The 25,919-nt window shown below is 38.3% G+C and overlaps 3 protein-coding genes across 3 annotated transcripts; 1 reads left to right on the top strand and 2 right to left on the bottom strand.

Moving 5' to 3' along the window:
* Positions 1-1,077: 1,077 nt before the first annotated feature.
* LOC106384691 lies at positions 1,078-1,803 on the top strand. Its single transcript, XM_013824620.1, has 2 exons — positions 1,078-1,254; positions 1,336-1,803. The coding sequence occupies exons 1-2, from the start codon at positions 1,078-1,080 to the stop codon at positions 1,801-1,803; spliced, it is 645 nt and encodes a 214-aa protein (XP_013680074.1).
* Positions 1,804-8,820: 7,017 nt separating this feature from the next.
* Positions 8,821-10,249, bottom strand: LOC106389863 (vesicle-associated protein 1-4-like). The gene is made up of 2 exons (XM_013830214.3): positions 9,609-10,249; positions 8,821-9,406 (listed from the first exon to the last, which is right to left on the bottom strand). The coding sequence occupies exons 1-2, from the start codon at positions 10,151-10,153 to the stop codon at positions 9,163-9,165; spliced, it is 789 nt and encodes a 262-aa protein (XP_013685668.1). The 5' UTR covers positions 10,154-10,249; the 3' UTR covers positions 8,821-9,162.
* Positions 10,250-11,027: 778 nt separating this feature from the next.
* On the bottom strand, positions 11,028-13,503 carry LOC111213312 (uncharacterized protein At4g19900-like). The gene is made up of 5 exons (XM_022715037.2): positions 12,145-13,503; positions 11,921-12,070; positions 11,715-11,849; positions 11,441-11,635; positions 11,028-11,352 (listed from the first exon to the last, which is right to left on the bottom strand). Exons 1-5 carry the CDS (start codon positions 13,350-13,352, stop codon positions 11,166-11,168), a joined length of 1,875 nt encoding a protein of 624 aa, XP_022570758.1. The 5' UTR covers positions 13,353-13,503; the 3' UTR covers positions 11,028-11,165.
* Between the last annotated feature and the right edge of the window lie 12,416 nt (positions 13,504-25,919).

The following is a 25,919-nucleotide window of genomic DNA, read 5'->3' as shown; positions in this document are numbered from 1 at the left end:
TGAGATAAGCATTATTCTTCGTCGGTGTTTCATTTGCTCGTAGTCTCTACGCTCGTCTTCGTCATCCTCCTCTTCGATCTCACCGAAGATACAACGAAATCGAAGTGTTCTTCCTCTTCGTCGGACGGATCAAATCGAATTACGAAGTGTTCTTCCCTCAATTTCGCCAAAATCTCACATTTCTTCACACTAGGTATTCAATTACATATATTGATTCTCATCTAAAAGAAATCGAAGTGTTCTTCCACTTAACCTAGAATTTTTAAAAAACGATTTGTCATGTTTCTTAAAGCAAATTTGTTTCACGGGTTGTTAAACATCTTATACATCACGATTAAATCCCTTAAGTCTTTAACATGTTGAACTAACCAATTTTCATGGTTTGTAGATATGTTTAAGGAGTTACCATAGAGGATTTTTAAGGAGGGCGAGGAGCCCCAAGTGACTCAGATCAACAATAACTGCAGGATCGACTACATTATCCGAAAGTTCAAAGCGTGGCTGCCAAAGGAATTGGATGTTGTGCAGAAAGATCCGTTTTTTTCTCAGATTTTTAAGCTGCATGAGAATGGTCTTGGGTACTCCGCGAGAGTGATGCACAGCTTCTTGCGTACGGAGTTGGTGACTTACAAACTGCACGAGCTCTGGTTTGTCTTTGCGAGGAGACCACTTCGATTTTCATTACAAGAGTTCCACGCAGTAACCGGGTTTGAGTGCAATACTCGTATCTCAGTTAAGGAGTTCGAAGAGTGGAAATATGATGGTGGAATCTGGAGAAATGTGTTGAGGAGAAAAGATGGAACAATTACACTCTTCAACCTGTGAACTAAGGACAAGGAAGATGTTAAGAAGTGAGGAATGCAGATCGCATACACCTTATCTACTTGGCCATCATTCTTTGTGTGGTATTAGCGAGAGATGAGAAGGTTAATATCCCCCTCAAATACATCACGGTGGTCATGGATCTTGAGAGAGTTCGAAAGCATCCTTGGGGAGTTGCTGCTTATGACCTTCTCTGCAATTCAGTAGCCAAAAATCGTGACAAATTTAAGGATAAGACTACTAGTTATGTGTTGGATGGATTCTCCTACACGCTGCAAATTTGGGCAATGGAAACGGTATCGAAGATTGGGAGCTTTGTGGAAAAAAACTGGACAAGGGTTTAAGAACGGTCCTAGATGCATAAACTGGATGGGAGCTGCAAAGGTGTCATATGAGGAGATCATTGGGTTGGAAGAAATTATTACACCCGAGGTAATTATCTTTATTTAATATGACTCCATCCGGTTTGAAATGAGTTTTTAGGATCTAACTTTCTTTACCTTTCTTGTGTAGGATGACATCTATGCATACATCTCATGGACAGAAAATTATGATGTAGTCCAAGATCAGGCTTTTCGCAAAGCTGATGAAGTGGAGGATGATAGAATCCAAGTTCTGATGGAGTTGATAAAGAATAAGCATGATTGGAGTGAGCATATTTGGGAAACTGAAGAAACTGCAGTGGTTTATTTATCTCTTGATGATGAATCAGCTGTGAATGATGAAGGAAGCGTGAATTTTGAAGCAGCCGAGAGTGATGAAGACTTTCAGACTCCAAAAGGATCAAAGAACGTAGGCGCTAGATCAAAGAAGGGTAAGAAGAGGCTTCCGGATCGTGGTATGGAAAAAAGGAAGCATAAGGTTCTTTCAAGTGGACCAAAGCAAGCGCCTTTTAATGAAGACATGAAGGCTTTTGTGACACAGTTGTTTGAGCACAATTTCTCTGGAATGGAGCGGAGACTACAGAAACAGATGGCTTAGACATTTGAGCAAATGCGGACAGAGCTTAAGATTCACGTAAGGAACCAAGCGTTGAAGTTGAGCTTGGAGAGCCTTCACCGACCAAGCCATCGACGAACCAAACACCGTTGAGGAGGTCCACACGCGGGGTAAAGAAACACTAGTCTTCACCACTCTCTTAAATGTTATTTTGTCTTGTTTATTAGATAGTTTGCGTGTCTGTTTGTCTTATCGGCATCTAAGTTATCGACCTGAATTTTGTGGTGTTTTATAAGGTCTCGATTTGTAAGTGTGCTTGGTGTGTAAGTGTCCTTGGTTTGTAAGTGTCTTGTTGAATTTCTGTAATGGTTGTGAACTTTTAGTAAGATATTTATGTAATGATAATGTATTTTGGTGTGTCAAATATTGGAACTATTTGTAAAATGTTCATGTAATGGCTGTGTATTGATTATTTATCGTGACATAACAGGGTGCATCCTAGACTCCATTCAGTGTGAATTTTAGTCAAGCAGATGATATGGGTCGCTGGATAGGTACGCAAGGGGTTGAAGGGCTTTCTCAGGCGTCGTATGTGCCAGACTTTGATCTTTGTCAGACCAAAAAGGAAGACGACTGGTGGACTCCAATGAATTCGGTCCGAGGTTCAAAGGATAAACCTGTAAAGAAAGAAAAAACAGCTCCACCGCTGTCACAGTGGGAGAAATGGTGTAAAGGAACATCTCAAGGAATTCAGCTTAGCGATTCACCATTGCTCGAAGATGCTTCGCCGGAGGCGTCACTCTATACTATCTCCGAAGAGTTATGGAAAGGATTCAAGGAATGAGCATTGAATCCAATACCTTTAACAATTGCTCCTACATGCTTTAATTTGTCTGTAGCTACAAGAGTAGTAAGTGCTGGAAAATGGCTTGGAAACGAAGTAATGAATCTTCTACTAATTGGTGAATTTATCTTCCTAACACTTTTTCGTTGCTACATTAGTTAACTTTCATTGTGAATTTTTAGGAAATGGATGCAGTTATGTTTATATGGCATGTCAACACTACTTTGAATCGTTCGGCCACTAGCCGTGTTGCTTTCATGAGTGCTATGTTCTGCCTCCAACTCGACGATGCATACAACAAGTTTTTACCAAACAAAAAATCCTATCAATTGCCTGATTTTCTTCTAGGGTACGGCAGAGGAGAGCTTCCATCTCATGGGCGGACTGATCTAGTTTGGGGTGTTGATGTTGATCGTCTCTACTTTCCTATGTTTGTAAATGGTAATCATTCACTCCTCTACACGTCCTAGTTTACATTTATTCATTTACAAAATTTAGCAATGTCTAACGCAGGTAATCACTGGATTGGTGTATGTGTCAACATCATTGAAAGAAAAGTGGATGTCTTTGATTGCGGTCGGGGAAAGAACAGACAATCACTACAAGAATAATAGCATACCAGAATAGCGTTTTTTACGATTATGCTATGTTTTCGATACCCGTGTTTTAAACATAGCGTTTGCCTTTTACGAGACGCTATGTTCGAATGTCGACTTAAAAAAATTAAAATAAGCGTACGGTTTTGAAGGAGACGCTTATGTATTATAGCAAAGAAACATAAAAACTATTATCTTTAGTTAGCGCGGTAATGCTCGCGACACTTAGAAAATTTTTGACTCCTAAAATCAATTAAGCTCCAAATAAAAAATAGAAACCCCCAAAAATTAGGGTTCTCCCATCTCTCGTTTGTGTCTCCCCCATTTCCTCCATTCGATCGATAATCTGAAACCAAAACCTCTCATTTCTCTGAATCTAGCTCACATCAAATCTCACTCTCAATTATCAAGCTCTTTACTTATCTCATCCAGAATCGGCAAAATCACGTCCCCTCTGATCGAAATCCATCTCCAATCAGTCGAAGGTGAACTCGGATTTTCTCACATTGTCTCCAATCCCGATTGTTAACCGTTTATCTCTTTCGTAGTAGTGATTTAATTGCATGTTTAATTGATTCGTTTTTGTGCTCTCTGTTGCAGGGAGATATAGTTCCAGAGTTTTCGATTAAGGTATCGTTTTTGTGCTCTTTAGGTTTCTCGATGAAGATTCTAATTTGCTGGGTTTATTAACACCGTTGTCTTATTTTGTAGCTAGGTCAAATCAAAGTTCAAGAAATCTATCAGGTAAAATTAGTAACAAAACAATTCCATTTAAGAACTCTCGTTCTGTTTTGATATTTGTGGGTTGAAAAAGTTAATCTCTTGTATGTAAACTTGGGTTGGAGCTGAAACATGGATAAATCTTGGGTTTGGTTACCAAGGTATTAACTTCACTTCGCACTCTTTTAATTTCTCGTTTTGTATATCTCATTATGCTAAACTGTTTATCTCTCACTTGTGGTAACTCGACATGAATAGCCTTGAGTATGAGAAAGGAGCCAGTGACTTTGTATCTTCTTCATCGAGCCGTTTAGGTGTTCCAGCTGAAATGTTCTGCCCTTGTGTTGATTGCCGCAATGTCTGCCATCAGTCTAGTGATACAGTTTTCGAGCATCTTGTGATTAGAGGGATGGATCCGAAGTACAAGATTTGTAAATTCTGGTCTAAACACGGAGATATAAGGCCTGATAAGCCATGTGAGCACCTTTGGAATTAGAAATAACTTCAATTGCTGACAACAAATTCATATAAATTGTAGAGGAAAAACAGTAGTGATCTTAGAAAGGTAACTAGAACAAAGGTTTGGGTCGCTGGTCACACGCATTCTGATGGAAGACCTGTGAGTCAAGAATTTGCAGAAACAATAGTAAGATGATTTTATTTCGTAGATTTAAATTTTCTTGCAAGTTTGTTAGTATGAGGACACTTTACAACAGTCGTTATATATGTTAATGCAGGAGAAGATTAAGAGAATTGACAGTGAAATGGGGTCAAGTTCAGATAATGTCGGTGAAGATGTTGTCACTCAGGTGCTAGGAAAGGAAAAACCAGGAAGAATTAGGGGGATGGGGAGAGGGATTACTGCAACCAAGTTGGCATTCTTACATGCTAGAGACTCCCATGTTCAGAAGCTTCAAGATACACAAGCAGATTTAATCAACAAGATTGAAGATTTGCAAAATGTGGTCAAAGACTTAGCCGGCCAAAAGGTAAGTTCCTTACAATAGAGTTTTGACTATATTGCCTTTTAAGTGCTATCTGGTTTTAAGAATCTTGTTTATTTCTGTATGTGTTAGAAAAAAAAACTATTATCGTTCTAGTTATGAAGTACGTGATATTAGCAAGGGAGGAATAAGGGGCCAACTACTTGATTGGGTTTCAAATGATGATGTCATTGTTGCTGAAGGAGAATACCACTCTAGTGAACCCTATTATAAGATTGGTCAAATTCCATTGGGTCCAAATGCGGCTGTTGTAGTAGTGAAGTCTGTCTCAGTAGAAACAACATCTATATGGAGACCTACAGCAACTTGTGCTAGGCTTGCTCAGGCGGTTGGAGTGAAAATTGCATGGCCAGCTTATAAGATAATCCTGGACGATGATATTGACTTATCAAGCAATGGTAACATCAACGGATCAGAGGTAATTATATATTGTAAAGATCTTCCCTAATATACATTGAATACATGACTACTGAAATTTATCTTTTTTTAATGATTCAGCCTACTGATGCGTCTTTTGGAAAAGTTCAAATCTTTGACTACTGGAAATCAGAAAAAGAATTAATTGCTGAGGGTGTATTGTTGTCGACTGATCCTGTTGAACTAGTGAACCAAGTACCGCTAGGACCGAATGCTGCAATTCTTAGAGTGGATTTGGTTGTGAAATCTGATGCTTTTATTTGGAGACCTACTCCTGAAATGACCAAGATGGGTGATGCCCTACATGGGAAAATTGCATGGCCTATCGATAAGATACTACTACCTGATGAAGATTCACCAAAAAAATCAAACAAGAATTCCATTCAGGTATGTTTATGAAACATCTTATTTATTACTTAACTAAAGTAGTGTGATTCTTGTTGGTATATGAACTTCTATTTAGATGAAAGTTGGATTTAACGATGATTGTGTCGATTGTCTTTGTTATGTCTTTCGTTGTAGAATGGTAGTAACAGCAGTGGTTGTAGCAGCAAAGGTGGTAAACAGAAGTGCACTCTCTTGGACTGTAATAACTCTGGACACAAAGTGGCTTTAGGTCGTGTGTTCTCAACTGATCCAGCAGAGAAGGTGCATTTCATCCCTTTAGGTCCCAATGCTTCTAAGGTTTGGGTAGAGGTTTCCGAGTACGATGGGGCACGAGTGTGGAGGCCAAACTCAGAAATTGAATTCATTGGTGATGCAGTTGGAACCATGGTGGCTTGGCCAAATGACAAGCTTGTTTTATTGTAAGAAAGATCTGTTGGTTTTGAACTTGTTATGCTATTATGCTAGTTGCAGCCCACTTTGAACTACCAATGTTGATTTCTCTACTTTTGTAATATTTGAGAAGAATGTTTTAATGTTGAATCTTTGAAGTTTATGTTTCATAATATAATGTCTGACAAAAAAATTGAGTCTATATAAAAATAAATAAATATATATAAATTATAAAATGAAATATATAAATATTATAATTATTTAAATATGATATATAATAGCATCAATATTAGCTGCTATAATTTTAAAATAATATATATAGCAGGAACTATTAATTGCTATATATGAATTAAAAATAACTTCTCGAAAACGTTGTTAATAATATAGCTAATAACATTAATGACGCGCCATTAAATAGGTTACTATTGCAAATACAAAAGCGCTATCGATTCCGAAGAACGATAGCACCGCAAAAAAGTGTTATCTAATGTGCCATACCTACTATGACGGGCGATGATACAGCGTTCCTTAAACCGTTGTTGAATCGTTAGATAACGTTTTTCGTCCGCTAGTTAAGCCCATTTTTCTTGTAGTGAATACGTTGAGAAGTTTGCTGCTATGATTCCTAGGATAGTGAAGGCTGTTGGACCACCTAAAAGACAGAAGCAGCCACTCCTCTCATCATATTCTATCGTGGATGTGCCTATAAAGCTGAGATTGAACAAAACTTGTTGTGATTGTGGTGCATACGCGCTGAAGCACTTGGAATGCTCGCTGCTTGGTCTCAACCTCAGTTTAGTGGATGATGAAATCATCATGGATTGCAGACAGAATATTGGAGTGGACTTATGGGAGGCTGCACACAACCCCATCTTCGCTGAGGTTATGACACGATATGTGCCTTCACCATGGGAGAGGTCTGAGGTCTTTGACCTCGAGGATGACTGATTAACTGTCTAATTAGTGTTTGGTTTTCTTAGAATTATGAAACAACTGTAGATTTGGTTTTCTATGATTATTAAACAACTCTAGCTTTGGGGTTTTCTCTTAATTATGAAACAACTCTTGCTTTCGGTTTGATTTTCTACAAAGAATATTGTGCTACAAGATCATAAAATCTGAGGACCCAAACACATTGAAAATACAACAATAATTCATAATCAAACCCGAAACAAACCCTAAATCCATAATTCATAATTAAACCCTAAACCCTAAACAAACCCTAAATCGATAATTCATAATCAAACCCTAAACCCTAAACAATCCATAAACCCATAACAGTAGACATACCCTCAACAAACTCTTAATTATAACCAAAGTACAAATTAAACCATAGCCCCAAACACAAATGACATCTATTTATTCACTATTTATGTACATTGGTCACTAGTTATGTACGTCCGTCCACTATGTTTGCAAGATGGTTTAACACTAACTTTTGAGGGGTCAAAGACACCGTTCTTGTAGTTTCTAGTCGATAAATTTAGTGATTTTTTCTGATTTGTCTTAGCTAGAGTACACGTTATGGGAGTATGAAACGACGTAGTTTTGGTAATTTTTTTTACCTATTTCCTTTCCTTCCTCATTCTTCCTCGACATAGATAATTACAGCGGCGAAAATTTGGAGATCGACTCACTCATGTCTTCAGTAAATTCTTCATCCACTTCAAGAGATCGACTCGCCAAACAACGCGGAATTCCCACAAGATGCAATTGCGGTGAGGCAGTGTCTCGTTTCACTTCAACAACAGTTAAAAATCCGGGAAGATTATTTCATTGTTGTCCTATGGGATCTGAGAAGGTTAGTCGTATAATCATATAACTGTCTCATTGTTGTCCGATGAGAGTATAATTGGTTAATCTAACTGTTTGTTGGATGTTACTGATGAAGGACAAAACCCACTTGTTCAAATGGACTGACAAGTCTGTTGTTGAGGAAATTGAAGACTTCCAGGACCTGTTTGACGTGCTGCTCGTTGACAATTCCGAGTTTCAGAAATCAGTGAGAGCTGGTGAGACCATGATGAAACGCCATGAGAGTAGAATTCAAGAGATGGAAGATGCAATCGGACATTGTGAAGAGAAGACCTCAAAATGCATTAGGTAACTAAGGAGCATAAAAGCTTTGTTTGTGTGTTGTTTGGTGATGGTCTTCATGTTCCTTACCTATACATGATGTTCAACAATGGCAACAAGTTCACACCCAAGTACTTTTATGTGCTTCTTCAATTTGTTGTTCTTTTTTTTCAAAGAAGTTTAAGACCATGTGTCTTGTTATTTCTTGGTGACCATGTTTCTTGTTATTTCTCGGTGGTCATCATTTTGCAAATACTTTGGTTGTTACTAACATAAATCGATTTTGTCTCAAGACTTTAGCAACTACCAAATTGTGAAATAGGTTCTTAAACAGAAGATCAAATTGTTTCAAGAGCAATAAGAAAAAAAAACAGAGACAGATGAACACACATAACAAACTAGATGGGTAAATCGCATGTTCCTCTCTTGTGTCCTTCGGTTAAATGGATCAGAACAAGTCAACAGAAAATATATCTTGCGGAGAAAGTTTCTCAACTCTCCACTCCCGAGATTTCAGAGATATTTTCGCTTAACGTGTACAACAGTTTCGAAAATCAAATCCAGTTCTCTTCTTTAAATACTCGTCTCTTCTTCATTCATCATTTTGATTACGTTTTACATCAAAAACCAACAGAGAAAATCCCTTAGCGTAAGTCTATAGTTCGAGAATGTTTCGTAGATTTATAGTTCGATAGGGTGATTCACGAGTGAAGCGTGATCGTCTACTATGGTTGTATCCTGGGTCTCCATATTCGTACAGTCCCGTCTCACTACAGAGCGAATATTTAGAGTTAAGGAAAGAAATTATATCTCGACTCCATGTCTCTTTTGAATCGTCTTTTCCTTAACCTCGCTTTTACTGTTTCGTTTATGTCAATCCGGTTTTTCCGGCTTCTACAAGAGCCACACTTGCGAATTAAAAAACTTCAGAGAAGCAATCATCTCTTCATCATTCATCTATTTCTCGTCAGCTCATACACCAAAGTAAACTCTTCCGGATAACAAAGTAAAGTAAGAAATTTGTAAAATTAAACAAACCAGGATCACCTAGTTTCATTTTAGGGTTCATATAACAACGAACCATAAAAACAGCCAAAGCCACCACACATTCTACGGAAACTTCGGCATAAATCGTCAGACACGCGGAAGAAAAATGTCCTAGTTGCCTCTTACTTGCCTCCACAATCTTCTCCACAAGTTTGCTATCAATGCTGTGTGCAAAAGTGAAGAAACACAAACCATCAGAACTAACCGACCCTTTATCCGTTAAACAGACTAATTTTCTACCAACCAGACCGGTCAGACCATGATCCCTTATTACCTTTCAGCTCAACCGATCATAACCATTCGTTTTTCCTCTCAAATTCAGACCCATTAAATTTCCAAAATCGATAGAATTTGAGAAAAGAATACCTGTGGACTTCTGAGGTTAAACCGGTCATGGAGGCAATAGACGTGACAGCAATCATCCAACGCTGAGCCGAAGGAGCCTCAATAGTCCCAAACTTCCTCCTAACCGTGTTCGTAAACTGTCTCCCAAATTCTCCCCGGAAATTTTTCACATCATCGGTGCTTACTCTATAGAAGACAGGGATCACCACAAGCTTCCCTTCCTTCATTCGATCATACATCCTCACTAGCTCGTCTAAGCACCATTCGGACTCGGTGTATCGGTCCGAGAATATTGCCAGAGCCATCTCGGACTCGTCAATCCTCTTCAAGAGGTGCTCCAGTGTCTCCACTCCTCTCCGCTCCAAGCTATCTATGAAAACATTGATTCTCACGTCTTTCAAGGCCTTCACTACATGGCTCACGAAGCCGTTCCTAAGCTCCTTTCCTCGAAAATTGACAAATACTTGCGGTCGTGGTGGGAACATGAAGGGAGAAAGGACTTCGACGAAGCCAACGACGGCTCCAACCATTTCGTCAAAGAAGTCTGATTGTGGTTGAGCTGCCATGGAGTTAGACACAGACCAAAGAAACGGAACGGAAGTGTTTGGTGATTTGTAAAGACGCTTGCGAGTTGTGACAAGAACTTATACAAGTTTATTGTACATATGTGGTGGTTGGGAATGACGCCGAGGACCAATACGCGCAACTCACTTTCTTCGTTCTTTACTTAAAACAAATTTAGTGAAAAAAGAAATAAAATCTATATCTTAAACATACTTTTGTTTAGAATAAAATAAAAAAAATCATGCAAAAGCAATGTTTTGAAATGGTGTAGACGCATGGGAGAAGAAGTCGTACTTACAAGTTTTATTATAAATAAAAAATAACAAAAATGATTAGTGATTTGCGCACTAAGAAGATAGTGGGGTCACCTAGCTCCGGTACAATAGTTAGAGATATATTTTATGTATTGAAAATTTTAAGTCTGCGACAAGAAGTCATACGTAACAGTTTAGTATAAACAAAGACTTCACCAAATGAAGTCTGACTCCACACACCGGTAAAGTCACCTTAGATCAGCATTATCCCTAAAACCCACTTAAGGGTTTCTTAAAAAAAAAATTTTTGTCTGATAAAAAAAAATTTAAAAAGTGCACCAATCGCGGACCGTTATGTGTTGGTGGAGTCCGCGAACAGTGCTAAAAACCCACCACAATCAGTCCTTATTTTATGACTTTGGAAACTGGTTTTTATGTTTTTTGTGGAGCCCAATGGTTACAAACCCCTTTACTTATTCTCTACGGAAACATAATCTTGATGATTCCACAGCTCGCATCGCGGAGCAGGTTCCTTGCTATATGTAGAGAGTATATTATGTATATAAATTGTATTATAAATGTCTATATATTCATTCGGTTCTCAGTTTTTTAGTTCTAAAAATATAAAAACTGTTCAGATATTTACTAATATCAATTCGGTTCAGTCATAAGACAAGTTTAAGTCTCTCTTGTCTTATGTTTGGACAAAAAACATATCACCATAAAAATAAAATGGTTTTACCAAATGAAAAAAAAACGTTTATAATACATCGGAGCATCGGAGACAGCTATGGTCAAGCAACCTAGCAACAAGACTCTCAGGTTCAGGAATCAAAGAGGAAGTCACACTGTTCCAAAAATGGAACGTTAAAGACTCATTGATGATCTTCTTGAACAGTTCATCTTGCTTGGATTTCTCCTCCTCTGTTGCAGGATATGCAAAATAGCTGATCCACCGAAGCCAACACAAGTTTAAAAGTTAAAAACCTTTGCTCAATTCAATCATGGTACCCAAACTAGTAAAGAAAGCATTACTTTGTTATCTGTTGTGAGCTGATTGGGAAGAAAACAGAGAACGGCCGAACGTTCAGCTCCTGTTGAGTCATACGCCGATTCTTCCCGTTAAGAAACCGTTTAGCTACCCGAGTCAAGAGATCAGCTCCATTGCATCGGAGACACTTGTCATCGTATGTCAAGTAGTACTCGTTCAAACATTCAAGTAAGAACGGGCTGCACACAGAGAGGTTAATATTGCTAAGACGAGAATCTATGTTCTAATGTAGCAAAGCAAAGATTAGAGTTTATGAACCTTTTCTTTTCAAAAGACATAACAGCACCGTTGAGTGATTCACCAGCTCCCTGATCCTCCATACCAAGAGTATTTCTCAGTGATGATAACGAACCCAAAACTATGACATCAGAATCCAGATAAACCCCTCCATATCTACATGAATAAGCTCTTTATGAAATGAAAGAGAGTGACTAATTGATTGGTATAAGACTAGAGAGTGATACTTGTAAAGGGTAGCTAGCCGGACAAGTTCACTGTAGTGAGTAGGATAAAACTTTGTCTTTCTCCAATCGAACCATATAGAAGCAAAAACATGAGTAGGAGTGTCTTGCAGCAACTCATCGAGGTTAGGCATTGCGACAGCAACTTTATAACTGCAGAAGAAACATGAATCAACCGAATGATTATTACTAAATGAACGAGTGGAGAGTCAGAAGCATTTGTGTACCCGTCTTTCACAAAGCTGCTTCGGAAGAAATCAAGCTCAACGGTCTCTGATAAAACAACAACACAAGCATCTTTATGCTGAGAGAGCAAGCTCTCAAGCCCTCTTTGATGCCTAACGCTAAACATCCAACCAGGCGAGTTCCACACCATAAACACTCTCACACCACATCTCCCCTTCCTAAAAAACGAATCCATAAACTCCGAAAACGACAAACCCGGTTCCAACCCAGGGTAATAACCCCATCTAGTCCCATCTGCATACAAATGTTCTCTAACCTCATCCTCAACTCCAACCTTCTTATCATCGTCCAACGTCTTACGCTCACCACTCTTGATCCCATTTGGTTCTTTCTTCTCCACAACACTCAACGGCTTCTTCGCCGTCAAAGGACCTCTCTTAACCTCACTCAACCTCCACATCTGCACAACCTTATCCCCAGCCGTCAACCCAGTAACCCCAACACCATCAGGATCCTGCAGCATTAGATTATTCAAAGGATTCAACGTCTCGAAATTCGATCTAAACATCCTGTCCTTCCTCAAGAAAGGTCCTTTCTTATCAAACCAATCTCCCCACCCTTCCCTCAACGGCGACACTCTCTTCCCGCTCTTCAACAGCAACGCGTCTTCAACACTCGCAACCTCCACCATCTTCTTCCTAATCGCTTCGTCCAACGGAACATCGTCAGATCCGAACAAAGCTTGAGACTTTACACTCGATTCGTCGTCGTTGCTGAAGCCCGTGTAGTCATAATCCCACTCGGCGATCGATCTCTTGTTGAAAGCTCTTCTAACGACTCCGTCGACGTGATCGAAGTAAAAACCGGAAGAGGAAGCTTTGCTCCGGTTAGGATCCGCCGTCACCTCTCGCTCCTGCTCCGCGTCTTGGTTCTCGTCGTCCTCGTTCGACGCGCCGTCGTTTCGGTCCTCCTCGATCGCGTCGTCGTGCTCGTCGATTCTGTCCTCCGTCGAGGTTGAGGATCCTCTCCCTCCGGTGGTTTCCACGACGTCGGAGTCTGAGACGAGGAGGGAGTCTGGGAACAGTACGGCGTCTTCTCCCGGGCTGGAGCGGAGGTGGGTTGGGGAGTGGGAGGAGAAGAGTGAGAGGCGCGTGTAGAGGAGAGAGACTGATACGAGGAGGAGAACGGCGGACATCACGGCGCATGCTTGTGCGCTGTGACGGGAGCGCGAACGCCGTGATCTCAGCATCGTTAGATCTTGGACCGTCGGCCGTTGGGATCTAACGGTGATGGCTTTTCTAGAGAAGGAGCGTGTGCATTTTCCGACATAGGATAATTATAGAGAAATTATCATTTTTTAATTTTTGTTACAAAAATAATTTTCAAAAAAAAAATTAACAAAAAATGTTTTATTAAAAAATAAAAATATATTTATACCCCATGATTAAATAATCTAATTTAGAGTTTAGAACTAAAGAGTGAAATTTTGAGTATGGAATATTAAATTTAAAAAAAATGGAAAATAAAGACTAAAATTTTTAAAATAAAAAAGAATATTTTGATCATTTTTTTTATTAAAATCTAATTTTATGACAAAAACTTAAAAATGAATATTTAAGAGAATTGTCCATAATTATATCTTAATTTTTTTTCATAAATCGTAATTCCAAATTATTAGATATTTATTTTTATTATTCTTTGAAGTTACCTATGATTGGTTTCCAAATTCATTCCTTTGTATACAAATCATAATGCTTTGGTAATGTGTTTAGGCTTAAATTTTTCAAATTATGTAATGTTAAAATTTTAATCTATTTAATACATGTCGTGACAAAAAAAAAACTAATTTCGTATATATTATTTGTGAAGTAATTTCACACATATCATTTCTACAATTATTTTCACCAACAAAATATAAGAGAAACTTACGTAAAAGAACACATTCTATTTTTTGTTTGCGTTTGGAAACACATTGACTAGTTGACACACTTTGTGTTGATAACTGTTTTAGTTAGAATATAAATAACATCTCCTTTGTGTAAGTAGAATCCAACTGTAAAGTAAATAGGTTTGTGACTTGTTGCAATTAATGATAAAGGTTTAAACAAAAAAGTAGGTATATAGGTATAAGTGAATGCTATGCGATGTCAGATCTGTTTTTAAGTCATAAATCTATGGATATGGACATATGTTTATGGAGAGATAAATGTTAAAAGAATAAGAAAACAAAAAAATATTTAATTTGATTTTTTTTTTAAAGTATTTTGGTTTCCCTCGATAGTTTTTATTTGTTTTAAATAATGTCAAAAATTATAACACTTGAAGATAATTAATTAATTATTTTAATATGTTCAGTTATACAAATTATAAGTTTATATAATCATAAATTGATGTTGACCATGTAAAATAAATTGGTGTTGACCCCGTAAATACTGTGGCTGGCTCGGCCACTGCTTCTATCCATGATCTAATGGTACTTAATTCTATCACTACAAAAAAACACGCCGAATTCCGACGGAGGTTCCGATGGACTACAATGTCGTCGGACGTTTGTGACGGATTTCCGACCAATTTCCGACGAAAACAAAAAATTTGAAGTCGTCGGAATTCCGTCGGCCATTTCCGCCAAATTTCCGAGGAAAAATATCTCGTCGGAATATTCCGACGACTTTTCGACGATATTCCGATAAAACATATAACCGTTGTAGTCGTCGGAAATTCGTCGGAATATACCGAGGAACTTCCGACGACATTCCGATTAACAGATATAACCGTTACCGTCGTCGTTATTCCGTCGGAATTTTCCGACGAATTTCCGACGAACCATGTTTCCATCGGAAATCCCTCGCAAAATACCGATGACATAGCGACGACAAAGGGTTCCATTTAAATTTGGAAATGTCCTCGGTAATTCATCGGAATGTACCGACAACATTCCGACGAACTAGACAAGTTCGTCGGAATGTCGTAGGTATATTCCGACGAATTACCGAGGACATGTGTTTCTAAAAAATTTCAAACATAAAAATCTATAAATTTAGATGCCAAAACTATGGAAATAACACATAATAAGTGTTTAGTATAGTATTAGATCGCAACCGTTCAAATATAACAACTCATTAAAATATTTATGTATGTATATCATTGTTTTCATAACATATCATCTTAACACTCATTTACTTATACAATCATATTTATCTAATCTTACACTACAAAAAATGTTGTTATGTAAAATCGTGTTATAAAAACATTTTTATTGTTAAATCTTTATGCAAATACTATATATATCATCAAAGATTTGGATTTTGTATTTAGAAACTTGTAATAAACCCCTAAACACTAAGTCGTCGGAATTCGGTCGGAAAAGGTTGTCAGTATTCCGTCAGAATATACTGACGGACACCAATTCCGTTGGAATTTCAATTTACCCGGGAAAACCAAACAGCGTGAAAATTTTCGCGAACCGCCAATTGGTATATATTTAATGATCCCGACGGAATACTGACGAACCCGTGTCCGTCGGAAACGTTAAATATAATTACCCTTCTTCTTTCTTCTTCGTTATTTCCGCCTCCGCCTCTCTTTCAATCCTCTCCGCGATTTCAACCATTCTCGAGCTGCCATCACCGGCGAATCCTCTTCTCACCCTCATATCTCTTCCCCAAACCCCAAATCATGTAAGAATCATCCCAACCTTGTTTTATCTCAATTTTTTAGGGTTTTGGAAGTTAGATCTCGGATTTTAGGTTGTTTGATTGAAAATTTTAGGATTGAATGGATAGTTTAGGATATATAAGTTTGGATTGTTGTTTGGATTGTTGTTTTAGTTTTTTTTTGGAATTATTTTGTGTTTTTGTTAAAATTCAAAACGTTTTACTATTTTTAAAACGTTTTTTGATTTTTAAAAACATTTTTCAAGTTTCCAGTAATAAACTATGTATAATAAAACGTTTTTTAAAAATTTTAAAAATATTTAACAAAATTTTTCTATATTTATAAAAATTTAATAATTTTGTATATATATATATATATATATATATATATATAAATCATGTATAATAAAAGGTTTAATAGTTTTTTTTAAAACATTTATAAAACCTTTTGTAAATATATAAATGAAAACATTAAAAAGAAAATTGATTTGAAAAGATTTTTGATGTATTAATTTTTTTTTTAGGTCCGAGGATGTACCCCGCCCCGCAACCCGTCTTCGACGTAGTTCGGTGAGCAGTTCCCGTGCATCGGGATCGTCTCACGAACAAAACTTGGTTCCCGCATATATTCCCGCTCCAGCTCCCGCTCCAGAAGAAGTTCAACGCCGAGATAAATGCAGAAGCTAGATCGTTTGATGTCTTCGAGTTCTTAGTTTTTTCTGCTTTTTAAAACTTTCTGAATGTTTTTTTTTCTATTTCGGTTTGTATGAATTTTTAACTTTTTGAATGTTTTTTTTCTATTTCGGTTTGTATTAATTTAAATTCTATAATATTATTAGTTTTAAATTTCAGATTTTATTTATTTATTAATTAATTTTTAATATAAAAATATATATAAAAATGCAAAATTAATTCGTATTTAAAATTGATATATTCCGACGAATTGAGGGCATCGGACTATACCGACGAACGAAGTCCTCGGAAAACACCGACGGAGAAGGTTCCTCGGAAAATTCCGACGAACCATAGTCCGTCGGTATTTTCCGGGGACTAGGTTCGTCGGTATAGTCCGAGGAACGTGCTCCGTCGGTATAGTCCGAGGAACGTGCTCCGTCGGTATATAGTTTTTCCGATGAACTCTGGTCTCGTGTGTCCGCATCGGAATATCGTCGAAATTTCGTCAGAATAACGTTTTTTGGTATTCTTCAGAAAGTCGTCGGAAGGTCTGACGAAATTCCGACGAATCCTTTTTTTCCGACGAAATTATACCGACGGACTGGTTCGTCAGAAATTCGTCAGAATCGGTCTATTCCGACGAATTTCTGACGATTTCGGCCATCAGAATCCCCCTGTTTTCTTGTAGTGTATATCGCAAGTTTCACGAATTGTTTAGTTGAATTTGCTTTCACTACAAGTGCTCTAATAGCTTCTGTTTTGGTGCTAAGATGTGTAATTTGGTCTCAATGTTTAATATGACTTTCTTGTATGATCTTGATTTTCTTAAAATGCTTAACCTTCTATCAAATGGCCTCAATTCATCCTTAAAAACGAGTTCATTAGGCTTCTTACAAGCAAAGACATGTATGACATAGCAGTTCTCTGCTTCAAGCATGAAAGGTAGAGATCCGTTGTGACCAAGGATTTTTGTGTAATCGACTGTTTCTTACTGTGATAATCTTGAATATGACATAATGTGAAAGGGAGAGTCCTTATGCAAAGACAATGACAAGAACGAGAGAAATGTAATGGAATACATGATTCAATAATTTGGCAATCATAATTTTACTTTTGAATCATTAAGTTACACAAATGAAAAAAACTTAAGTAACCACCTGTTAAAAACAAAATTATATATTTTACATTAAATTATTCTCTATAAAAAAATTTATAATAAAAAATGTTATTTAAGATAAATTTAAAAACTATTAAAAACCTGACAAATCTATACTATTAAATAAGCAAAAAAATTTGCTAAATAAATCTTAAGGTCTTATAAAATGCACACAAAAATAATCAGAGAGTAGGTTAGGGCATTCGAGTCAGGTACGGATCGGTTTCTTTCGGGTCTGAGTTCTTTTGATCTTAAAAATCTAAACATAACCAGGTATTTAAAATTTCTGGTATGTGTCAAGGCCGGTTCTTTCGGGTTCAGATATGTTCGGGTTCATAATTCAAATACTTTTAAAACATCTATAATTTTTGGATATGAAACGGGACTGGATATGTTAAAAAATGGGAATGGATTGGTTTGGGTATTTAAGACCTAAAAAATGTCAAAACACGAAAAAAACCTGAACACTCAAATAAATATAAAAAAATATTTAAATACTTAAAAGACCCAAAAAAATTACCTAAAATCTGACCAGAGGAACCGAAAATACCCAAATTTTTTCAATATCCGAAATATGTTTTTAAATATGGAATTTTCCCGAAACCCGTAATCGGAAATACGAACCCAAAATTAAAAAGTATATGTAATTCCTCAAAATATCCAAATATACCTAATTTACACAAAACATTTCAAGTACTTCGGGTACTAATCAACCTTCGGGCAGAATCCGGACTCGAACAGGGATCCACGGGTCCAGAAAAATATGTACTTTACCATGGATAGAAACCCAAATAGCACCTATCGGTTTGGTTTTTCGGGTCTGGTAAATGTCTAGGCCTAAGAGAGAGTTATATAGATCATGTATACAAAATTTTGAAGTAAACTAATTGGTAAATTATATAATTTTAAGCAAATTTATCTTCAATATAATATGAATTTTAAACATGATATTATAAAACAATTTTAAAATACTAATTCACAAATTTTGTTTACAATCCAAAGAAAAATTTGCGCTTTTTAAGCGTGGATCAAAATATAGTAATCCATTAAAAACACTACTTTATTTTTGTTTAATATGGATTATAACTCGAAGAAATTCTTGGTTGGTAAATATGGATACAAGAAAGCAAATATATCTCAGAGTCTTACTAGAGAGAACATTTGCAACTAGCGAAGAGATATTCTGGAGGCTGAAACTGATGCAGCGTCATCCTACTTCTTCTTGGCTTTGGTGTTTACTCTATTTTCCTTTTCTTAAAGTTTACTTATTTGTTTCGAGCTTTATCTCCTTTTCTTGTCATAGAAGATAAGGAAAACTTATGATCCTTATTCTTTAGGGTTTTACTTATTATTTACTATATATATCGATGCCTTAGGTGTTGTAAGGGCACGACTTATTTTGATTAATAAACAGAGCTTTTATAAACTCTAAACCTTGTTCTCGGATAGAGCTTGACTCTCAACGATCTCAAGAAGGCACATTTCCTAGGTATTCTCAGAATCAATAGGCTACTTGCGTTATAAGTAACCTCAGGTTACACCAGTTGGTATCAGAGCCCTACGGTTTTGATTTCTTAATCAAGACTTCTTACGATCTTTGCTATCCACCTATCTCCGGTTACTCTTTACCTCGTCATTATCATGCCCCCACGTAAGCAAACGCCCGAAGAATTACAAGAGGAGCTTCGCAATACTCTTGAAACCTTCACGGCTTCGCTTCACGATACTCTCATACAGGCCGTTGAAACTGCTCTGACGACAGTGCTTCAACGTCAACAAAACAACCCACAGGCCAACATTGCTCATCGTCATCCTCGTGCCGACGATTCAGATGATGATTTTGGAGAAAATCTTTTTGCCGATGGCAACCAACAGGAACAACGTAACCACGATCGTATCACCGCTCCAGCTGATCACAAAATCAACAGATGCGAAGTTCAGCCTGAAGAAAGACAATGGGAAAGAGGGTTTCGGATTGAGATTCCAGAATTTAACAGCAATCTTAGCACAGAAGAATTTTTTGATTGGCTTAGTGCGATCGAGGAAATTCTAGAGTTCAAACGCATTCCAGAAGACCAGTGTGTTCCTTTAATCGCTTCCCGTTTCAAAAACAGAGCAATGGCATGGTGGCAACAGATTAAAGAATCGCGACGACGAGCGGGAAAACCTCGCATTGATACTTGGGAGCGTCTCAAAAAGCATATGCGAAGGGCTTTTCTCCCTTACAACTACGAGCGCACTCTCTACAACAAACTCCAAGCTCTGCGTCAGGGTGGTCGGACAGTGGGCGAGTATGCAATAGACTTCTTCCACATGGTGTCCCGAACAGCACTTGTTGAAACAGAGGAACAACTCGTCTCACGTTTTATAGGGGGTCTTCGCTATCAAATTCAAATCGCCTTACAGCAGTTCAATCCTCTCACAGTCTCTGAAGCTCACCAACGTGCATTGGCGATGGAAATTCAATACCGTTCAACTTGGAACACAGGAAACTCGAGGAATCGATCGACGACTCAAGCCGTCGACTCCAACACAACGACTACTTCGGATGCATCTCCATCTCGGCCGGCAGTAGCTCGTACTGGTACTAATACACCAACAGACGGGATTGTTCAAACTCGTCCTGCACGAACAGGTGCTCTTCGTTGTTTTACTTGCGGTGAGACGGGACATAGGCAAACGGCGTGTCCAAATCAGCACAAACGAGGGTTGCTGAACCAAGACACCAACCTTGATGAAGAACCTAAGTATGATCAATATGACTCGGACACTCTGGCGGAGGACGAGATCGAGTATATTGCAGGGGACACAGGAGAACATGCCTTGATAGTACGACGAAACTGCTTGCTTCCGCGCTCTACTCAAGAATCATGGTTGCGAACAACTCTGTTTCGCTCCACTTGCACTATTAATGGTAAAATATGCAAACTCATCATTGATTCAGGGAGTTGCAAAAATGTAATCTCTACAGTTGCGGTCAAGAAGCTAGACCTCAAGACCATGGTTCACCCGTCACCGTATAAACTTGCATGGCTCAACAAGGGAACGGAAATAACTGTATCACGTCAAGTGATGATCTCCTTCTCCTTTGGCGGTTATCTTGACTCTGTTTGTTGTGACGTTGTCCCGATGGACGCATGTCATCTTCTTCTTGGTCGACCTTGGCAATACGACAAGGACGCGACTCACCGTGGCAAAACTAATACCTATAGTTTTGAATTTAAGGGTCGCACAATTACGTTGCTTCCATCTCCGGAACCGTCGGCAGTGGACGAGTTACCGGCAACAAGTACTTCATCACCGACACCTGCAACACCAGCTCGCACTCTTCTCACTCTTCCCAAGGCGGAATTCGAAAAGCACTTACGCGAAACTGACGTGGTATGGGCACTGGTCGCTTCTCCTGTGATATCGGACCCGAGTAGCGTGGTCCCTAAGGCATTTGACTCTTTGCTAGACAGCTTTGCCGATGTCTTTCCGAGTGATCTTCCCACCGGTCTCCCTCCTTTGCGCGATATTCAACACCACATTAATCTCATGCCCAATGCTACGCTTCCAAATCGACCTCATTATCGGATGAGCCCTCAAGAACATTATGAGTTGCGTCGCCAGGTCGAGGAGCTTCTAGCTAAGGGTCACATACGCGAAAGTCTTAGTCCTGCAGCAGTTCCGGCACTCTTAATTCCCAAGAAAGACGGTTCATGGCGTATATGCGTTGATAGTAGAGCAATTAACAAAATAACTGTACGCTATTGTTTCCCAATTCCGAGGCTTGACGGCCTATTAGACCAAATTGGTCGTGCTTCCATCTTCTCTAAACTAGATCTTAAGAGCGGTTACCATCAGATTCGCATTTGTCCAGGTGATGAGTGGAAAACTGCTTTTAAAACTCGTGAAGGTTTGTTTGAGTGGTTAGTCATGCCATTCGGTCTTTCGAACGCACCTAGCACATTCATGCGAGTCATGAATCAAGCCCTCCGGCCTTTCATTGGCAAATGTGTTGTCGTGTACTTCGACGACATTCTCGTCTTTAGTGAGACGTTGGACAGCCATCTTAACCACCTCCGTGATGTCCTTCAAGTGTTGCGACAGCAAGAACTCTTTGCGGCAAGAAAGAAGTGTGTGTTCGGCACGTCGCAAGTCCTTTTCTTAGGATACATTATCTCAGCCGACGGTCTACAAGTTGATCCTAGCAAGATCGAAGCTATCAAATCGTGGCCCATTCCACGAACTATAACAGAGGTGCGAAGTTTCCATGGTCTCGCATCCTTTTACCGGCGTTTCGTGAGGAATTTCAGTGCATTGGCGTCACTATCTTTTTCATCAGGAGTTTATTCTTTTTACCGACCATGATGCCTTAAAACATTCAGATAGTCAGTCCAAGATATCATCTCGCCATGCTTCTTGGATCGCATACCTCCAACAGTTTACTTTCATCATACGTCATCAGTCGGGAAAAACAAATAAAGTAGCAGACGCCCTCAGCCGACGCCACACGTTACTTGCTTCGTTTCACACAACGGTCCCTGGTCTTGCTTCTATCGCGGAGCTATACGCAACAGACGCCTACTTTGGACGGATTTGGTGTGAAGTTCAGTCTCATAGTCGGACAGATTATGTCATCACCGATGGATTCTTGTTTTGCGGGGACAAATTATGCATCCCCGAGGGTAGTTGGCGTTTGCGTATCATTCAAGAGGTCCATAATGAAGGACATATGGGACGCGACCGGACTCTTAAGATGGTCCTTGACTCATATTATTGGCCTTCGGTGCGACGTGACGTGGTTCGCTTTGTGGAGCGATGTGTAGTTTGCCAGACATCTAAGGGTCATGCATCGAATGGAGGATTATATATGCCTTTGCCTATTCCTACACAGCCATGGACAGATATTAGTATGGACTTCTTTCTCGGCCTCCCTCGTACTCAACGCGGCTTCGATTCCATATTTGTTGTGGTGAATCGTTTCTCAAAAATGGCTCACTTCGTGTCTTGCAAAAAAACAACAGATGCGGTCATCGTAGCTCAACTTTTCTTCCGTGATATATACCGACTTCATGGTCTGCCATTATCTATTGTTTCGGATAGAGATTCGCGGTTCCTCAGTCATTTTTGGCGTTTTCTTTGGAAGCTTCTGCGTACGAGTCTTGATATGAGTTCTGCTTATCACCCCCAGTCGGATGGTCAGACAGAAGTAATCAATCGATCTTTAGGTGATATGCTTCGTTGTTTGGTCGGCAGTAATATTCGTACATGGGATTCTATTTTGTGTCAGGCTGAGTTCGCTTTCAATCATGCTGTAAATCGGAGCACTTCTTACAGTCCCTTTCGTGTGGTTTATGGTATCGTTCCTCGAGGCCCGATTGATCTTGGTTTGGTCCCTGACGCTACACGTGATCATGGTGAGGCTATTGACTTTGTGGCAAATGTTTCTCATATCCATCAGCTGGTCCATGACAATTTGAAGATCACGTCTGCAAAGTATAAAGAAGCTGCAGATCGTCATCGTCGTGACGTTCAATTCAACATTGGCGATAATGTTTGGGCTATCTTAACAAAAGAACGCTTTCCACCTCATGAATACAACAAGTTGAAGGCACGTAAGATTGGTCCATTGGAGATTTTGGAGAAGATAAATGCCAACGCATATCATTTGATGTTACCTGCGAATATAAGGTGTTCTGATGTCTTTAATGTGAAACATTTGGTTCCCTATGTGCCGCAGGATGAGCCCGAAGATTCGAGGGCGAATCTTTTCTTACCCCGGGGGACCTGATGCAGGGTCATCCTACTTCTTTTTGGCTTTGGTGTTTACTCTATTTTCCTTTTCTTAAAGTTTACTTATTTGTTTCGAGCTTTATCTTCTTTTCTTGTCATAGAAGATAAGGAAACCTTATGATCCTTATTCTTTAGGGTTTTACTTATTATTTACTATATATATCGATGCCTTAGGTGGTGTAAGGGCACGGCTTATTTTGATTAATAAACAGAGCTTTTATAAACTCTAAACCTTGTTCTCGGATAGAGCTTGACTCTCAACGATCTCAAGAAGGCACGTTTCCTATCGGCTTCCACAGAAACTGAGATTCGATTTCACAGAATCAAACATCATCAACCACAGGAATCGATTTCGCAGATGTTAGATGACTGGAACGAACCGAATCAAGATTCTAAACGAAATCGAGCATAATCCAACATCTATACTAGAAGATCATGATACTAGCTAGATAGATAGTAAAGAGAAACGTAATCAATCATCAATACAGCCACAGGAAGTTAACATCCATAAAATCAGATCTAAAAGATCAAAATCGAAATCGATGATCAAGCTTTCTTTACCAGTAGAATCTGGTAGAGCTCCTTTTGGATCCATTCCACAAAACTTCGGAACGAGACGATGAAGCTAGAGCGAGAGGATTTCGATTTTTTCTTTTGTGGAAACAGAGAATTGTGAGAAGAGTTGAGCGGGAGATTCTGTTAGGGCCTAATAAAAAAAATTAAAAAAACAAACTAAAATGCTTATTTTAATATGTTCCTTGTATCGCGATGCGAAAGTTTTCTGCTTCCACGGTGGTCTTTATTTGCCACTTCATCAAAAGCCACCGCCGGTTCGATTCATATTGCAGTCATAATTGTCCACTTTTTTGAAGAAAAAAAACGAGACGCAAATAAACCAACAACCAAAATCGATCCAATAATCATGTGTTTTTCATATTGGAAAGGTTGTGAAAGTTTCAAACCATATTTACACGAGAATATCGAGTGGTTTGAGAATCAAAGACCGAAGATTTTTCAATAAATAAAGAGCAACTATAACGATCCACAATCAAAAATTGAAAGGTCATTTCGTTTTGAAACACGTATAAAGTGTAAGAAAATGACACAGAGTCTAAAACATGACTCTTAGGAGAGTTTCTAACAGCATTTCATCCCGGCTACTATCATACATATTTATATATAGATTTCAAGAAAGAGAGGAAAGACCTAGTTTCCTAAATTACCAAAATCATTTATTATATCAGCAATCACACACTTAATGAAAGATTACTGTAATCACGCTATATCAATCTCATACCATTTTATACGGGGAAGGAAGGTTGTGGAAATTTCCATAATATATATATATTTTTTTCAATAAATATACTGTCTTCGCACCTTTTCAATATTGTCTAGTATCTAAAATAATATATATTGCTTTCTCTATCCATGTTGATCACTTTCTTAAAATACGTTCTCATTATCAAACATTCCTTTCTCGGTTTCTGTTATATATTTTGCACGAGAGGTAACCGCGTACCATGCTCCATGCATGCATGTATGTATTATCATATAATCTTTCGGGTTTGAAGAAGTGTGCTTAGTTTCTAAATATAAATTCACATTACGTCCGTTTACTATTATGATTTACTATTATGATGTGTGTTTAATTTGAAATAGTTTTTGCTGCAAGGACGTTATTTACAGATAAAGGACAGATTTTTAGTGGAGTTTAAGAGGTCGACAGAACATTAAAAACTTAAAAAAAAACTTTGAAAAAACAGAGAAACATAAATAAATTTGGGGCATGTTTTCTTTGGCAATTGGCCGGAAACCAAAAACTTTAAAAAAATATCCATAATACCGGAAACATATTCGAAATAACCAAATATACCTAATAAACACAACATATTTATGATCGGATCTAGGGTAGGACTCGGACTCAAACAAAGACTTGCAAATCCAAAAAAAAACAATAGGTTATCTCTGCTCTTGACTGTAATGTCTCCTGTTTGAGTTTGGCTTGTTGGTTTTCGTATTTCCATTTAAAATTTAAGTTTGTTGACTGGAATTTATTTGGTGTTGCTTTTGAACTATTACAGTTTGTTGCTTTCATGTTCTTTACGTTGATATATTGGATTCATGTTCTAAATTTGATTTGTGCTTAGTTCTTAGTAAGAATTTGTCTGCTTGTGAAGTTTTTGTTGTGTGGAATCTGGTTGATAACAAAGTTTTAAAATTATAGCTATTACAATTTGAATTCAAGACTTTCTAGTCATGAAACTTGAAAGCTTCGGTGGTCATTTGCTTCCTACCTTTGCTTAAACTTATTCTCACGTCATAATAAGAATAAGCTTAGTTCTGGTAAGAATTTTGTCTGCTTGTGAAGTTTTTGTTGTGTGAAATATGGACTGATATGGACCGGGTGATTGTGGTCGAGTGGTAAGAAGACGGGACTGAGACGCCAACACGTTTCAGGTTCGATCCACCTGCTGCGCGAAACTAAGTCACAATTATCCTGGTCACCTAACACGGATATGGGCCTATGCTTTAGGGCCCATTTGAATACCCGGAG

This window comes from Brassica napus, unplaced genomic scaffold (assembly GCF_020379485.1).
Source record: "Brassica napus cultivar Da-Ae unplaced genomic scaffold, Da-Ae ScsIHWf_1422;HRSCAF=2008, whole genome shotgun sequence".
Lineage (NCBI taxonomy): Eukaryota > Viridiplantae > Streptophyta > Magnoliopsida > Brassicales > Brassicaceae > Brassica > Brassica napus.
The sequence above is the reverse complement of the archived record's forward strand: the minus strand, read 5'-3'. Positions and strand labels throughout refer to the sequence as shown.

Excerpts from the sequence above, each read along its gene's own strand:
- LOC111213312 (XM_022715037.2), bottom strand. The coding sequence starts at position 13,352 with ATGCTGAGATCACGGCGTTCGCGCTCCCGTCACAGCGCACAAGCATGC. Across the intron at positions 11,636-11,714 it reads ATGTCTTTTGAAAAGAAAAG|CCCGTTCTTACTTGAATGTT; the intron begins GTTCATAAACTC and ends CTCTGTGTGCAG. Across the intron at positions 11,353-11,440 it reads AGCTCACAACAGATAACAAA|CTATTTTGCATATCCTGCAA; the intron begins GTAATGCTTTCT and ends TCGGTGGATCAG.
- LOC106389863 (XM_013830214.3), bottom strand. The coding sequence starts at position 10,153 with ATGGCAGCTCAACCACAATCAGACTTCTTTGACGAAATGGTTGGAGCC. Across the intron at positions 9,407-9,608 it reads TTAACCTCAGAAGTCCACAG|CATTGATAGCAAACTTGTGG; the intron begins GTATTCTTTTCT and ends TTTTGCACACAG.
- LOC106384691 (XM_013824620.1), top strand. The coding sequence starts at position 1,078 with ATGGATTCTCCTACACGCTGCAAATTTGGGCAATGGAAACGGTATCGA. Across the intron at positions 1,255-1,335 it reads AAGAAATTATTACACCCGAG|GATGACATCTATGCATACAT; the intron begins GTAATTATCTTT and ends TTTCTTGTGTAG.